The sequence below is a fragment of the Eurytemora carolleeae genome, unplaced genomic scaffold (assembly GCF_000591075.1).
Source record: "Eurytemora carolleeae unplaced genomic scaffold, Eaff_2.0 scaffold510, whole genome shotgun sequence".
NCBI lineage: Eukaryota > Metazoa > Arthropoda > Copepoda > Calanoida > Temoridae > Eurytemora > Eurytemora carolleeae.
In genome coordinates this window covers 105372-120940 of record NW_019396395.1, presented here as the reverse complement: position 1 = coordinate 120940, position 15569 = coordinate 105372, and the positions used below count along the sequence as shown (strand labels likewise).

Genomic DNA, 15569 nt, shown 5'->3' with positions numbered 1-15569 from the left:
AACTTGTATACTTAGTTGTACAATATGCTGTACATAATTGATTAGTTTAAAATCAAATTTACAATTTATCCACCTTATTAACTTGTACTTAGTTGTACAATATGCTGTACATAATTGAGTAGCTTAAAACAAATTTACATTTTATCCACCTTATTAACTTATATACTTAGTTGTTTGAACACATTATATATGACCAAAGATTCAATATCTGGAGATGATGCAATGAAAATACACAAAAATTAAACAATTTATTATATCACACAAAATTACAAATGATTTACGCCTTTTCTTTCTCTTTATACAACCTCCTAAAAAAACATGTTCTTAAGATAAATAAACAATGTTATATCTAGACAGTAGACAATAGACACGCCCCTGCCCAGGTTTTGGTATTGTTTCTTTGAACAATCATTCTTTCACAGGAACAATTATCCAAAGAATGGTGGCATTGTTCCGGAAAAAAGAACAAACGCATAGAAAGCGTTCTTAAAATCATTGGAACATTTTAAAATTTAACACGTTGTGGAACCAACGGTAATTTGTTAAACGGAACGGAACGGGAATGGAACAATTTTGGAAAAAGAATGAACGATGAACGAACAATTTAGCTGAAAGTCCTTCTTCTAGAACAAACGCTTAAAAAATAGGAACACACCCAGCCCTAGGCCTGCGAGGGAGGGAACCCCCGGACGCCATGAGCCTCCGGCCACTATGCAGACACAAGCCTCCCAGATTTGCAAGGCAGTTCGAGCCTCAATTATGCAGACCAAGCCTCCGCTATGCAGACCGTGCCTCTGCTATGCAGTAAATGAGCCTCCACTCTACAGCACAGCTTTTTTAAAATCTTGGTTTTTATGTGTAATACAAAATTTAAACAATTTTTTTTGACGTAGTGGCATAAGAATTTTACTAAAGATTAGAAATATTTTTTGATTGTCATGATTAGAAACATATATGAACTCATAAAGTGGTTTTATAAGATTTATACTAAAACTTTAAACATTTCTTACGCAGAAAGGAAGATATTTGGAGAAATATTTCTTGAGTAAACTTAGTTTGTTTTGTTATAATCTTTGAATTAATTGATACCTTTTTTTGAAAAATGATAAGATTTAAATAAATGATACACATTTTCAAGATTTAATTTGAACTACAAAAAAAGGTATAGCTTAAATCAAAGATTATAAAAGATGAAATGAAATTCAATTCAAATTTTTTTCTCTAAATAGTTTCCTTTTCGTGTAAAAAAATGTTTAAAGTTTTAAATACCACTTTATTAGTCATAATTAGGCCCTATTTAAGCTAATTGATAAAAACTTATCATTTTTGAGAAACCTCTTAGGCCACTATGTCGACAGAATTGCCAAAAACATTTTATTATACATACGAAACAAGAGTTTTAAAAAGTACTTCTGTACAGCGAAGGCTCATTTACTGGATAGCTGAGGCTCGGTCTGCATGGCAAAGGTTCGGTCTGCATGGCGAAGGCTCGTTACTGCATAGCAGAGGCTCGGTCTGCCTAGCAAATCTGGGAGGCTCTTGTCTGCAGGGTTATAGGCTCAAGGCGTCCCGGGGTTCCCTCCCTCGGCCTGCTGGGTAAAATCTTTCGTATATATAACTAAACCAATCTATTCATTTTAATATTTGATATTAAATATTTAAAATGTTAACCATTTGAACTCTATTAATAAAAGCAAATCCAAATTCAAATATTAATTAAATTCTCAGATTTTTACCGAGTCCTTCAAAAGTCTCGAAAAAAATAGAATGCGTTCCATGATTTTTAGAACAAGTGCTGCTTAGGAAGATATTTGTTTACATTTCTCCCAAAACTACAGTTCACTCTGTTAATGCCAAGGAGTATGAAATAGACGCAGCCCGCCCTACCATATTACTATACATGCTTTGTAATTGCAGACGATACTGCATTTGGGCAGACGCTGAACTCCAACCTTCGAGTGTGCGAGTTGGGGAAGACTTCACTGCCGCGCTTAATTAAAAGCATGATTAAGGGGGGGATGACATTTGTAGATCGAGATTGAATCCTAGCCGCAGCGCTCGGCACAGAAAGTGTCATAACTTAACCTAACCCATGGTCATGTACAAAAGAAAAATCTGGACCTCGCACACTCGAAGGTTGGAGTTCAGTGTCTACCCTGCATTTGTATAAGACAGATTTGTCTTACCGCGTATACAATAACCTATTCTGAATATTATAACCTGAGGTTTGTAATCATGATCTCTACTAGACTATCCAGGGGTATACTGGGTTTCCAACCCCAATCCTGTCTGGCAATACTATCATCAAACACCTGAAATTTAACACTCATTTGACAGACACTTCAACTATAACTGCAATATCATAGACATTTCACAAGAAGTGTATTGTTCATTTGGTGCACCAAATGAACAATAAATACACTTCCCGTTTTGCAATATATTATCCGTACAGCTTGCTCTAGAAGGTTCAAAGTCGACCTAGTACTTGAAATGAATCGGAGTTTTCTGTGATAAAACAAGTGGATTCAAATTTTTCCTTAAAAATTTCATTTTTTTTGTGACGACGGATCAAAATAAAGTAAATAACAAGCAAGATTGAAATCTTATATTTTCCCGATTATATAACACAAAAATATTTTGAATTTCTTGCAACCGAATAAATGTACTTTACTCATACAGTAAAATTAAACTAGAGGAGCTACGTGGTCACAAAGTCGTAATAGTAATGTCGCATAAATTTGGGGTTCTGCTTCTGTCTAGTTCAATAAGCCATATTGTGTTGCGACACAAGTTGACGCGGTCGTGAACACAGATGCATGATTTTCATGGCTGTCTGAATCTCATGCCAGCTACATTATTTTAATTTTTCAAATCATCATCTTTCATTTCATATGCAAAACATTTTTACCGGACCAAACCAAATAAATTATTTTTAAAAATGATTTAAGAATAAAATGATTGAGAATTGTTGACTTTACCATGGGCCAAGTATCAGCAATTTTCTGCCTAGCATCTGGATTATATTCAATCTCTAACTCAGGAACCCACTTTCTCACCTTAATTCATTAAATAAATTAAAGGTGCTTTTAGATTTAATCCCTAATCTCAGTTAAATTAAGAAAGCAATCTCGTCGATATTCTTTCCAGATATAAATTCTCTTTGCTGTATAATAGCACGATTCTTTTTAAAAAAAATAGAAATTGAACATTATCTGCATTCAGTTACAATGGTAGGCGATTGTATCAATATGATGAAGACTTTTTTTTTTAAATTTTTAATTGTTAACAAACTTTTTTTGAATTACAAGTTTTCAAGTAAATAAAGAGCAGCTTTTTTAATTAATTAATCTTTGATTCTATGTTTTTCTGTATCCATGCTGTTTAAAAGCTTTAAATAAATCATAATTGAAATCAAAAGTCGTCTTCATTATAAATTGTTATAATCGCCTACCACCGAAGAAAAACCAAAAAAAGGATATCTCAATGATTTTTCCCCAGAGAAAAATGTTATTTGTCAATTAGAGTGAACCTCTAGCAAAGATGACAATGCCCAATTCACAACGGTACACTTTAAACCTTTGTCCAATCCCGTATGAATGAGATATTAATTTCTTTTTTTATTTTGAAAACTAATTATTTTCAAATTTGGTTTTTCTGCAAATATATATTTAAAGTCAAACACTTTTAAACCAAGAAAAACAACAAAATTTGTAAGTGTACCGTTGAGAATCAGACACAGACACCTTTGAATGACAAGACATTTAGTTATCCTTTGGACTCATAATTTAATAGTAAAGACACATTTTTTGTGAGTAATTAAGTCTAAGCCCTGGATCCTTATAAGCTTTTTCTTATAAAATTTTAAATGCTGAATATCTACAACAAATTTCCGATGAATCATATTATGCATGATCAAATTTACCTGGGATATTTCAGAATTTAAAAATTGACTCTTGAATTTTAATTTCATTTAAATACTTCATTGCAAAATTAAAGCGCCTTTACGATTGAACTCTTTTGGCACGAAAATTCTGTATTAATCAAATTTAACATCTTTATCTTGAAATTTGGCAGTTTAATAAAATTACAATTGAAACTTGCAATAGACAGTGATAGCTCAAATACAAAGCGGGCTTCTTATATTCGTTTATTATAAACTAGCTCCAAACTATATTTTAAGCCAAGCTAAGATCATTCCGTGGTGCTTGTAATAACGTGTTATTAAATCAAAATTTGAGGCATATTTTTCCAATGGGTTATTGAATTATGGTCAGAAAAACAAATAGACCGAAAAATAGCGATTACTACTTTACTTAGAGATGTCATTAAGAAGTTTGATTTTGTAAACATTTTAACTGATATTTTTAACCATCTACAAAATTGTTTAGAATTAAGAATTTTTGAAACTTTCTGAATTTGTATTAATGCTTTGTTCTTCAGTATAAGTCGTTTTTAACAATTTTCTCCTTATAGACGCAAAAGATAGAAGTAAGATTAGTAGCGATGAAAACGTTTTTTTTTTCGCCGTAAGCCCATACCCGATTTCATTTTCGCAAACACTCCCGATAATTGAAAAAAATGTTTGAAGAAAAGAGAGGTTTACGTGTATCACCTCGTGTAGTTCAACTACTAGAGATGGGCACGATCAACATTTTTTCATATCCTTCGTCCATCTTCTGTGAACGGCCCATTTTCTTCGTTTTTTTTCAATCGTTTAAATAAAAGTAATTCGGATCGTTCTCAAAATTATCGTTAATTTTCGATCTATTTTGCTTCTTTTCTCACTGAACGATTGTTTGGTAAAACTGTTAAATTCTGTTGTATCATTAACTAATATTAAGATAGCTTGAGAACCCAGCCTTGTCCAGAGTACTCCTAGTTGCTCCCGTCGTTTACCCACGCTTAGTCGTAAATTACGATTTTAGGTATTTTACCCTAATTAGGTGAACCCATTCAAATTATAGTTCCTCAATCAAGTCAAGTTGTGAAAGTCCTGGGATAATTGGATAATTGCTATTATGAAGTATTATTAGATATACCCACCTCATTGAAGAGTTCTTCTGGTGTAAAGCTCATTGCATGAACATTGTAGGTTCTAGTGCTAAGCTTGTCTGTAGGCGCTAACATGAACTCTATGGTCGATCTAGTCAAATTTTACATTTTTACTTTTTTACAACTTTTTGCAGCCTAACTTTAAATATTTCATTGTAAAGATATTCTTGCCCATCTTTGAAAAAGTATTGCAAAATTTACTGATACTGTAGCGTAATTTCAAGTTAAAATCCTTGTAAAATAAGGGTATGCACAATTCACAATGGTACCCTTTAAACCTTTCCCTGACAAAAATTATAAAAATATTCTTGTTTATTGATATATTCTTCAGTGACTCAGATAAAGAATTAAAGGGTACCTTTGTAAATTAGACATGCGACTATTTAAAAGGAGGTCTTCAAAATTGTGTTCTATTTAACAATGCAGGATTTTATATAAAAAAAGGAAAAATTGCATAAGAAAAATACCTTAGACAGTCATCAATGTACATCATGGGAAGTCTTGTATCTGGCCTAAAAAGAATTTATGTAGTCCGATTTTAATAGATAATAACATTTTTAGTGATCACACAGTACAATATGATAATCATGTATGTATAATGTGTTTAAGCTGGTGGGAATAGCAATAATAGCAATAATGTTTGCTAGTGTTGGCAATAGGGTTAGATACCTAAGATAGCAATTATATTTGCCAGTGATGGGAAAAGGGTGAGCTACCTAAGATTACAATGGTGTTTGCCATGTGGTAGGAGAAGGGTTAGATAGCTAAGATAACAATGCTTGCCAATAGTAAGAAAAGGTCTGGTAAATAAGATAGCAATAATGTTTTCCAGTGGTAGGAATAGAATACCTGAGTTGGCAATTATGTTTGCCAGTGGTGGGAAACGGGTGAGCTACCTAAGATTACAATGATGCTTGCAATGTGGTAGGAGAAGGGTTAGATAACTAAGATAGCAATAATGCTTGCCAGTGGTAGAAATAGGATACCTCNTAGATAACTAAGATAGCACAATGATGTTTGACAATGGTAGGACAGGGTTTAGATACCTAAGATAGCACAGTGATGTTTGCCAATGATAGGACAGGGGTTAGATAACTAAGATAGCACAGTGATGTTTGAGTGCAGTGGTGGGAAAAGGGTTAGATACCTAAGATAGCACAATAATGTTTGCCGGTGGAAGGAAAAGGGTTAGATACGTAAGATAGCAATAATGTTTGCCAGTGGTAGGAATAGGATACCTGAGATGGCAATAATGTTTTCCAGTGGTGGTTAAAGGGTTAGATACCTAAGATAACAATTATGTTTTCCATTGGTAGGAAAAGGTGACAACTAAGATAGCAATCAATTTTACCAGTGGTAGGTGAAGGGTTTTAGATACATAAGATAACAATAATGTTTCCAGTGGTTGGAAAATGGTTAGATACCTAAGATAGCAATGATGTTTGCCGGTGGTGATGGCATCATGAAAGATCTGCACTGCGTAGTCAGTAGTTCCACCACCAGGGTGAGAATCGTAAGAGATGATTCCAGGAAACCTATCGATTTATTAGTTATTATTGTTTAATAATCAAATTTTGAAAAGTATTATTTATTTTGCATCAAAGTGTTATTCGCTAAATCTAAGGCTTTTTAGTTAAATCCCTAAAGTTTAATATTTCCAGTTCAATCTATTCCGCAATCAGGAAAGTGTAATGTATAAAGAGTTTAATTTGCAAAAAATTCTTTTTTATCTTTCTTTATGCTTACCTCAGACACCTAAAATCCAGGTTAAATCTCTTGTTGTAATATTCTCCAAGCAGCTCAGCATGAACCTACATTTCATATTTTTCTTTTTCTAAAGGAATGTCAAGGAAATTTGTTTTATAGTTAGCCAAAGTAGTATAAAAGACTTTTCCCACAGAGCTGGGTTTAATAAAATGGTTTAATATTGTACTTGATGGATTTTCATGGTTGGAATTTTCAGATTTCTGTATTTCATTAGAATAAGACTCAATAATGAGAATAATTCTTCACTGAAACCAACTAAGATGTTTTTTTCATCAGGCCTAACTTCCTAATCCGAGTCTAAGGGCTAGAAGCTGTTTTTCATGTCACATGTGTCACAAGCTGTTGTCAGCTGGTTCATAAGTTGGGTCTAAGATAAAGCCTTAACCCTGGGTTTAAAGAATTAAAACTCGAGTCTAAGCTTTTGAATCCTGGGCTTGCAGTCTATTTAACAAATCAAATAATCAATAACATAGTAAATAATAAACATATTAATGGATCAGACTTAACAAAAAATATTTTTTTATAGAAGATAGCCCAGAGTATTGTCTATTTATTGTATATTTTAAGAAGAAAAAACAGTGAAATCATCAATTGAAAAGGAATTGAGTTTTTGTCAAAAAAATGTCTAATCCATAGATCTTTGAAACCCAATATTGTAGACTTTTGATATTTCAAACTATTAAATCTGTTAGGTAGAATAAAATAAGTTTTAAATATAAAATCTGTACTCCATTAAGCTTTTATGGTAAAGACTCAATTCCTTTCTCTTCCATAATTCCTTAATAAAGATAAGCCCTAATAATTTTTTCTAATTTTCTTATTCAATTTTTTTATATGTTGTTAACCATTAAAGGGAGTGTTCGCGAAAAATTGAAAGGGGGTATAGGCTTAATGCAATAAAAAAGCGCTTTTGATCGTTTCTAATCTTATTTCTATCTGTTGCGTCTATAAGGAGAAAATTGTTAAAGACGTCTCATACCGAATAACTTAGCGTCCATGCAAATTGAGAAAATTGCAACATACGACTTAGACCGTAAAAACACTCATTTTAAGCAACAACTTTTCAGTTTTAAACTCTAACAGCCTTAGTTACCTTGGATACCCCATAGATGGTTTTTGGTCTCTGGATACAAAGATTTGGGGTTGGATTGCGTGGGGACTCAGGACCAAAAGCTCCAATAGTACTTGGTACAAACAGCTTCAGCTTATCTGACAGATTTAAAGGATTGTGTAAGTGTAATTTAAAAGCGTTAAAGTCTGATCAGTTCCATGTATGCTTTCCTGCAGGAAAAATGGGAATATTGCATTTTTAGAGAATTCAGAAGTAAAAATAATCATTCCTTCATAAAACCTGAATTTTTGGTATGCAACAATTTTTATTTAATCCCGCCCCTTTTAAAAATAATAATAAATAATAAAAATAATTTGTTATTTTTGACAAAGATTTAATGATAAACCCTCCAGGGTTTAAATTTCCATTTCTGTATAAAAAGCTGTTTTTTTGGTATGCAACAATTTTCATTTAATCCCGCCGGGATATTTTCATTGAAAGATACTTTGAAAATCTACAAAGGCAAAAAAAAATCCGCAAAATCCGCAAGCCGTCGGGTTTATCATTGAATCCCCTCTTTAAAAAGCAATGTCATTTACTCTCAGACAAATTAGAATCAATGGAAATTTGTCTGAGAGTAAATGATACAAATGATACATTGATTCTAATTTGTTTGAGAGAAAAATGATACATTTTTAAAATCATAAACATTTATATTTAATTCATACTTGATCAGAAAAAGACTTTTAAGGGTACCGTTGTGAATTGGGCATTGCCATCTTTAAACATCTTTTAATCTTCTTTTCTGAGTAGGGTTGAATCAATTAACATTTAGCTAAATGTGCGTAACAGACGGTTCATCAAGTAAATGGATGTTTTATTTTTATTTTAAAACTTTTAGCCCTATAACTATCCTCTAATGAGAGGGTTTTGGAATTTATTTTAAATTAGAAAATTATCAAAATTTATAAATCTTACATTGTTTAGAAAGCTCCATAACATTATGAAGTCCCTCTATGTTTACCCTGACTGCCAAGGGTACGTTGTTTTCTCCCACAGCAGATAGAAGTGCAGAGAAATGAACAATCCAATCAATTCTAGAACATAATTTATCTAATCTACTAATCCCTATATCTAGTGCAGAGAAATGAACAATCCAATCAATTCTAGAACATCATTTATCTAATCTACTAATCCCTATATTTAGTGCAGAGAAATGAACAATCCAATCAATTCTAGAACATAATTTATCTAATCTACTAATCCCTATATCTAGTGCAGAGAAATGAACAATCCAATCAATTCTAGAACATAATTTATCTAATCTACTAATCCCTATATCTTTGCAACCTTTGCAAATATTTCAAACTTGAATTATCTGATCTTACATGATTCATAGCTTGAAATATCAAAGATCTTCGACGTTGGGTTTCAAAGTTTCCTTAGAGTATTTTTTGCTTTTTATTTTGTAGTGCCTTACATAAGGCAGGTACAGCTAATGGTTTGAAGGGTGTCCAACTATTTAATAATGGAAATTTACAATATTCAAAATGTTTTAATAATTGATTTGAAAAGTGGAGATGCTGAAAGGAAATTAACAAAACTAAAGATAGGCACGTGTACATTTTTTTCACCAGTACTTTACATCGGCAATTTTTTTAAACATCGACTAAATAAGGTCAGCGCTGATTCTATCCCTATTTGTCTAACAAACATACATGTATCGCTTTTATTATTTTATACTTATTTGTCGACTGGGAGCGTTTATAATATAAACTATAAAAAGACATTCTCTGTAATTGCAAAGATTGAATTTTATTAATTTAATTAGACTAGTTTATATAAAACTTTACCCTTAGTACGTACTCATTTCTCTCTAAGAAAATGAATTTATTTTTCATAATGCAGGGAAAGTTATTCTAGAGGTGTACGCATCTTTTGTACTACAGTGTACTGTCTCTGGGCGGTAATGTAAACTCAAGACAAGGGATCCATCTTTCACATAAAAAATCAAAGAAATATTCTGGTCATAGGAAACTATTATGTGAATTATCAAAATACTAAACGAACACTGATGCATTTATTTTTGTTTACAAATTCCGCCCAGAGAGAACTGGTTTCAATATGTGCGCAAGTTTACGCAACTTCAATTAACTTGTCTTGCATTATAACCTTGCTCTTACCTCTCTATAAAAATACGTTTTTTGAGAGAAAATTTCTTATACCTTTTGTTGACAACTATTTCCTGAAGACACTTGAAGTCCAGCACATCAGCAAAGATAAAAGGCCCATTGGCAATCTCGGATTCCTTAATATTATAGGTTTTCATAGAAATCTAATGGGTGAAAATGCTCATTTAAATGAAAGGAGAATGCTAGATATACACTATATAATAATGAAATTTGAAATGTATGATATAGGGTTACCCATGAAGGATGAGACATCAGATACGATTGAACGGAATTTGTTTTGTCCCTTTTCTTACATACATGGTTCCTTACAGGCCTGACCGACTTATTTATACTTAATTGAACGAAGGCACCAAAAATTAAGCTTTAAATTGTTATATTTCTTAAGTTTTGGGTCGTCTTTACAGTCTCATCCTTTGTGGGTAACCCTGCAGTTGTTTGTTTCATAAAAAGTTTTAAATATTTAATTATTTCTTTGTGACAATTTTGCTAATGCTTTACAGGCCTTCATATAGTAGCATTCATTTCAGAGAAATTTAGACCTCTCCCTCTCTCATCATCAAATATTTAAGGAAATAGAAAGAACGATTTTAGACTCTTTTCGATTCATTCTGTTGATATGGACGAATTATATTTTCTGTTAAATAAAAAATAATTCAAAAAATCAATATTTTTAGAGTGCAAGATGTCCTCACATAGCATATATTTCAAATGTCAAAGGTTTGCACCATTATGGTTCAAAGAAAACTATGAAATAAAAAGAGGAAATTATTTAAAAACACTTAAGTATATTTGATGTTGTCACAAAGCAAAAAGTTTCATTAGACAAACCCTATTCCGCTAAAAACTTTTAAAATCTCTAATTAAGTGGAACTGTGGAATGGGTCTGTTTACACTGCAAAATTGTTGTGTCCAATGCATATTAGACTATCTTAAGTCGCAAATTTCGTCTAAAAGTTGTCTTCTAATTTTTATTCAAAATTGAAATTTAATTAATTGATTACAATTTCTGTGTTTAAAAAAGACTGTATCTTAGATTTAATGAGAAAAAAATTAACGTTTATAATACTTGACATGTTTGTATTTACCCTAAATTGACATGTTTGTATTTACCCTAGCTTGACATGTTTGTATTTACCCTAAATTGACATGTTTGTATTTACCCTAGCTTGACATGTTTGTATTTACCCTAGCTTGACATGTTTGTATTTACCCTAGCTTGACATGTTTTTATTCACCCTAGCTTGACTATTTGTATTTACTCTAGCTTGACATGTTTGTATTTACCCTAGCTTGATATGTTTGTATTTACCCTAGTTTGGTATGTTTGTATTTACCCCAGCTTGACATGTTTGTATTTACCCTAGCTTGACATCAAAAATAAAAAATTATCTCTAACCTTTTGATTATTTAAGCTACAGAGTTAAAATTTACTTATTTACTAAACTTCCCTAGCACTCAAACCATTACAAATTGAGGTATATTTTTACTATAATTTTTTTTAGATGCTTTTTATAACCTCGGAAAACAAGATTTCTTATAAACTCAAAATAAACTAATTTGAGCAAAAAATTCAGCTACTCTAATTTGTTAAATAAGAAAGGAAAAATAATAGATATTGGATAATTTAAGATTTTTAAGAACATTAAATTTTTTTAAAAACGTTTAAAATATTACCTCAGGCTTAATGATATCAGACAGAATTACAGTTTCTGCTCCGTGTCTATAATATATATTTATAAATATGAATATATTTTTATAGATTTCTATCTACATATAGTTCACTTTTAGTTTTCCTATATATAGTAATTAGGGTTGTAAATCTTTTCTAAAAACGATCGAAAAAACTATAGTTTTTTGTTTCGATTTTCTTTTTTTTCTAAAATCGATCGTTTCGTTTTCAGAAAAAATCAATCCTTTTTTAAAACGAACCTCTCGTTTTAAACTAAAAAAACGATTTATAAAAAAATGTCGTACAGGAAATTAAGTTTTTGACAATTAATTTCAATTATATTTCAGAAAGATAAGGTAATGAATGTTGTCTTTAATGGTTTAGTTATCGATATACATAACCTAAATGTTTTCTCACCTTGGATTTTCCGCCCAAAAATGTATTTATATTTACAAATTGGATTAGACGCTAACGGAAAGTTGAACCAAGGGTGTCATGAATGGGTCAGCTTTATCTTAATATTACCTGGCTCTCAGCTCACGGGCTAAACCGGTTCCCAGCTGTCCCAGCCCGCCTTTACCAAACCAAACAAATTATTATTCAACAAAAATGCGGGGAAAATTGATCAGCTGCCCTACAGTCTAAACATGATGAACCTCAATACTTTAAATGTAGGGTGGTTTCCTGATTTTTTCTCTATCATTTTAGTATAAATGTGAAATGTGAAAAACTTTCTGTTATAACATTTTTTCTTCTTTAATTACTTTGTAGATACTTCTTTAAGCCGGACGACCTATGCTAATAATATTAATATAATTTGTCAAAATGTTTAACTTTTTTTACATAAGTAAAAATGTGTAAGGCAAGGAGAGAATTTTTATCTTGAGAAGAGCTCTTAAATATTTAATCCTATAAGTTAGTATATAACCTTTGAAAATAGATCTTTAATGTCAGGTTATGAGCCTAATTTCAGAGGGATTATATTTTAATATACTCAGAATTATGTAAACCACCATTCACACTGAACTAAATGTCCAGAAACCTCTACTTTTGTGGGTTTTTTTTCGGCTAATGTAAATAAGTTTATTATTTTGATTTAAATTGCTTTAAAGGAAATTCCACTTTATTAGGAATAAAATAAAAATTCCTTTCCTTCACTGTCATTATAGTTGTATTAATGCAGTTTAGACAAACTTTTTCATATTCAATTAATTTTTTTTTATGCAAAGTTCTTTTTTGAGATATCTAAACAAAGACCTTTGTCTTTAAATTTTTTTTATCATTATTATGTAATTAATTGTATTTTTTTTGCAGTGTTTGACTTTTCTCTATATGAATGTTAAAATTTACTGAATAAAGTCCTGTGCTAAGGTGTGACGTTTTATTTGAACACACCTTTTTTATTTTCATTTGAAGATTAACTTAAAAAGTATAACCTTCTTTATATTAAACAAACATTAGTATAAAATAATTTTTACCAATATTTTATCAGCTTATCCTTTTTTCAAAGTCACCCTAAAAAAATACTGGCCTCTCCTTACTTTTCCTAATTCATGCTCCTTTATCTATAGCTTATTAGTTGGCTTTTGTTTGCTGATAAAATACAGGGTGTCCCACGGAACATGACAGTTGGTAAATAGTTTTGAATGTCGTCTTCCATACACTGTATTAGATAGTAAAGGCTTTATGCAGTTTATTTCGTTTAAAAAATCTTTTTCTCAAATATATTTTACTTTGAAATTAATTTTACGATAACATGACTTCTATATAATATTTTTGTTATTGTCTTTGGTATTAAACAATTAAACAAATTATGGAAGAAGACTATTTATGTTTCGTGGGACACCCTATAGCAGCCATATTTGCATTGACCTTAAAAATATGTGGACAAAGACGGATTATAAGATATTGATTGTAAATTAGGAGCCCTTGTTAACCTTAGCTTTTCAATTTAATGAAGATTTTTTGTATTTGTTATTTTACAGATTTGGTTGGACTTTATTCTGAAATCTAAATATCATAGAACATACAGTTTTTACGATATTTTTGATAGTTTATATGAATTAGATATAAAAAATGATCGAACATATTTATTCCAATACAGGCTTTAATTCAAATTCTTCAAACAAATTCTTTGATTTAGTTTTTTTAAGATTTCGTTTATTTTCCTGTAATGAGAACGTTTGGTCCTCTCTTCCCTGTATGACAAAGACGACATTCTGCCTAAAAACGAAAATCTTATTTGCAATGAAAATTGGAATCATAATATAGAATAAAACCCGGCCATGGGTAAACCCCACGAATGACATTTTTTTTTAAATACCAAGCGTAACCCGGGCTTTTAAATATAAACCTGCTTCAGCTAGTGTTGTTAAAGCTAAATTCACTTTGAGGTTTTTGCATTTTTTGCATTTTTTATATGCAATTTGGTTGTTAGTGAACAAATCCTTTAAAGCTTTCTGTTCAGTTCCACAGACGACTATTTAAAGAGACTTAAAGTAGACTTTATTTAAATTTCTTGAAAATATGCTGAATTCTGATAATTTCCGCCAAGATTAAAAAGACAGATTAAAGCTGTAGGAAACCAAAAATTTAACAAAAAAGGTTGACTAAATTCTGTACAATCTTATCTGAAGCCTCATCCTTTCTGAGTAACCCTGCAGCATCAGCTTAATTTTTTTTATATATCATTAGATTTACTAAGTGACATGAGTTTGTGTTAAGAGGTACACTGAACAATTTCTGTGTTTTACCTTCATTGTACTATTTAAACTCTAGCCTTAAATCTAATAGTCTTATTTCTTTTTTAATGGATCTGGCTGAAGTTTATCAAAAGAATTTAAGTCTTTGTCAAAACCTTTGATTTTCTCTTTTCTATAACTTTGCAACCCAATGTCTTAGACCTTATAACTATTTCAAAGACTAAATTGTGTTATATCAAACAATCTAAAATGAAATATCAAAGTTTTTGACCTTGAGGTTACAAAGAAATAGGGATTAGAAAATTTTGTGGCAAAGACTTAATTCATTTATTTACCTAAAGCATATTGGGAATATCCTAAATTTATCCAAATTACATAATTTTAACACCCTGATTTACATAAAATTATTAGAGACACCGCTTTTACCTGGAAAATATTGGGATTAACCTAATCTCCATGAAAGGTATTGGGATCCCCCCCTACTTTACAAAAAAATATTCGTAACACTCTAATGTCTATGAAAGATATATGGGAAGCATCCTAATTTACATTAAAACTTTTGGGATCACCCTAATCTAAAAGAAAAGTATTGGGATCACCCTAATTTACATAAAAATATTGGGATCACCCTAATTTACATGAAAAGTATTGAGATCACCCTAATTTACATGAAAAGTATTGGGATCACCCTAATTTACATGAAAAGTATTGGGATCATCCTAATATCCTTACTTTTCCCAAAAATATGGGAAACACCCTATTCACAAGAAAATTTATAAACACCCTAATCTTTTAAAAGAATATTAGAAACGCTCTGAATTAATCTGAGCAATGTGTAAAGTTCTGAACACTGTATTTCCTCTAAATGTTGGATAAAGCTGAAAATTTACCTTAAACAGCTTGTCAAAACGGAGAAAATTTTGTCTCATGCTTGATGCGGACATGCCTTGTAAGCCAAAAAAGTAGTGGCCTTCGGACGAGCCAAGCCCCTACTGGAGGTTTGAAGCTGTTTTAATGCTGAGTCTGCACAAGTGTTATACCTTTCATGTAGTTAAACCTAGGTTACCTATATGCCTCATCATCATGGAATACAGGGAGTTCAAAGAATTATGAAAGAATAAAATGTAAAAAACATT

At 31.1% G+C, this 15569-nt stretch overlaps 1 protein-coding gene across 1 annotated transcript; it reads right to left on the bottom strand.

Annotated features, from left to right (window-relative positions):
- Positions 1-229: 229 nt before the first annotated feature.
- Positions 230-15569, bottom strand: LOC111702376 (L-threonine 3-dehydrogenase, mitochondrial). Its single transcript, XM_023474042.1, has 14 exons — positions 15324-15569; positions 13900-13954; positions 12257-12305; positions 11737-11782; positions 10096-10178; positions 8849-8967; positions 7913-8028; positions 6799-6863; positions 6477-6587; positions 5520-5564; positions 5044-5143; positions 2979-3056; positions 2221-2312; positions 230-308 (listed from the first exon to the last, which is right to left on the bottom strand). Exons 1-14 carry the CDS (start codon positions 15375-15377, stop codon positions 278-280), a joined length of 1044 nt encoding a protein of 347 aa, XP_023329810.1. The 5' UTR covers positions 15378-15569; the 3' UTR covers positions 230-277.